The sequence below is a fragment of the Octodon degus genome, unplaced genomic scaffold (genome assembly GCF_000260255.1).
Source record: "Octodon degus isolate 3935 unplaced genomic scaffold, OctDeg1.0 scaffold00077, whole genome shotgun sequence".
Lineage (NCBI taxonomy): Eukaryota > Metazoa > Chordata > Mammalia > Rodentia > Octodontidae > Octodon > Octodon degus.
In genome coordinates this window covers 4,220,433-4,221,668 of record NW_004524653.1, presented here as the reverse complement: position 1 = coordinate 4,221,668, position 1,236 = coordinate 4,220,433, and the positions used below count along the sequence as shown (strand labels likewise).

Genomic DNA, 1,236 nt, shown 5'->3' with positions numbered 1-1,236 from the left:
TATTTGAATCATATTCTGTCAACTTTTATTAACTGGGGTTATAAGGAGCGTTGTAGCAGAGCACACCCTGAGCGCATTAGGAAATTACAGACAGACTTGAGATAAGCGTCAGACAGAACAGATGCAGCGAGCCCCTCCGCCATCTGAGAGACATTAATAATGTAAGATCACAGACGCCCAATCATTGTTAGGGGGTACAGAATGCGGGCTAGAAACGGGGACCTTGGCGCCCCCTTGTGTTGCAAAATAAACTTGCAACCTATTTTATGTTTATTTTCATTTTAATAGTAATCCTTGCCCTTGTCCAAGAGACTAGAAGGAATCGCTTCTCCCAAATCCTTTCAGACCCTCTCCACTCGATCGTTCCTCTCTCATCAGTAATCTTCAACGACCCTACCTGAAGACCAACTCGTTCATTCCTTTTTCTTGCCTCACTCATTCCTTTCTAGAAAGTTGGCAAACGCCCAACGCCGAGCCTGGCTTCTCCCTCTTCGCAGCGTACATTGAAACCGTTTTTGCTCCCTTCCTCGCATGTAGACGATGCGCACACGTTTGCTACCAAGCTTAACTTCTGCTCGCAGATAGTTTTCTCTCGATCTCCACCATTTATTACAACGTAGCCCACACCGTTCCTCCACTTCCTCTCTGCCCTGCTTGGCCAACATCAATACCTCCCGCTCACCACCTAACTTGCTAACCCATCTTTACGGTGATTTGCCAGGAAAGACTGGACTAGAGATATAAATAGTACACCCCAATATACAACAAACAGCTCGGGCTTAATTGGTAGGCAGAATTTCATTTGATGGGCATGAGAAGAAAAAATATATACAGAGCGCGTGTTTGGGAGGGGACATCTCTGTGGTAGAACCTGGTGGGCCCGCGTGGCTTGTTTACTTGGATTTGCCGGGGGGCCCGATGGAGACGGGGTCTGTTTGCACCTGCGCATCCGACATCCGCTTGGGTCCCTGGAGAAAAAGACATAAAGCAGTTGTAGCCTACCTAGGATGTCTTGTCGCCAGCCCCCAGTGTCACTGATGTAGCGCTGGTTCTGGGCTAGGTGTTGTGTTATGTACACAGCTTTTATGGAAGAGCGATGGGGAAGAGAGGGGTCGACCGTGCGACACACACCCTGTTCAATGCCCAGCTCTGTTTCTATCGACCGTGGGACATCCACCCTGTTCAACGCCCAGCTCTGTTTCTATCGACCGTGGGACATCCACCCTGTTCAACGCC

At 49.0% G+C, this 1,236-nt stretch overlaps 1 protein-coding gene across 13 annotated transcripts in view; it reads right to left on the bottom strand.

Moving 5' to 3' along the window:
* Nucleotides 1-1,236, bottom strand: part of Bcas1 (breast carcinoma amplified sequence 1) — a 112,829-nt gene continuing 111,593 nt past the window's right edge. For all 13 annotated transcript variants that reach the window (XM_023720713.1, XM_023720722.1, XM_023720723.1 and 10 more), the window contains one exon: nucleotides 1-968. In XM_023720713.1, coding sequence (XP_023576481.1) covers nucleotides 894-968 — 75 coding nt within the window. In that variant the 3' untranslated portion in view covers nucleotides 1-893. The remainder of the gene's footprint in view (nucleotides 969-1,236) is intronic.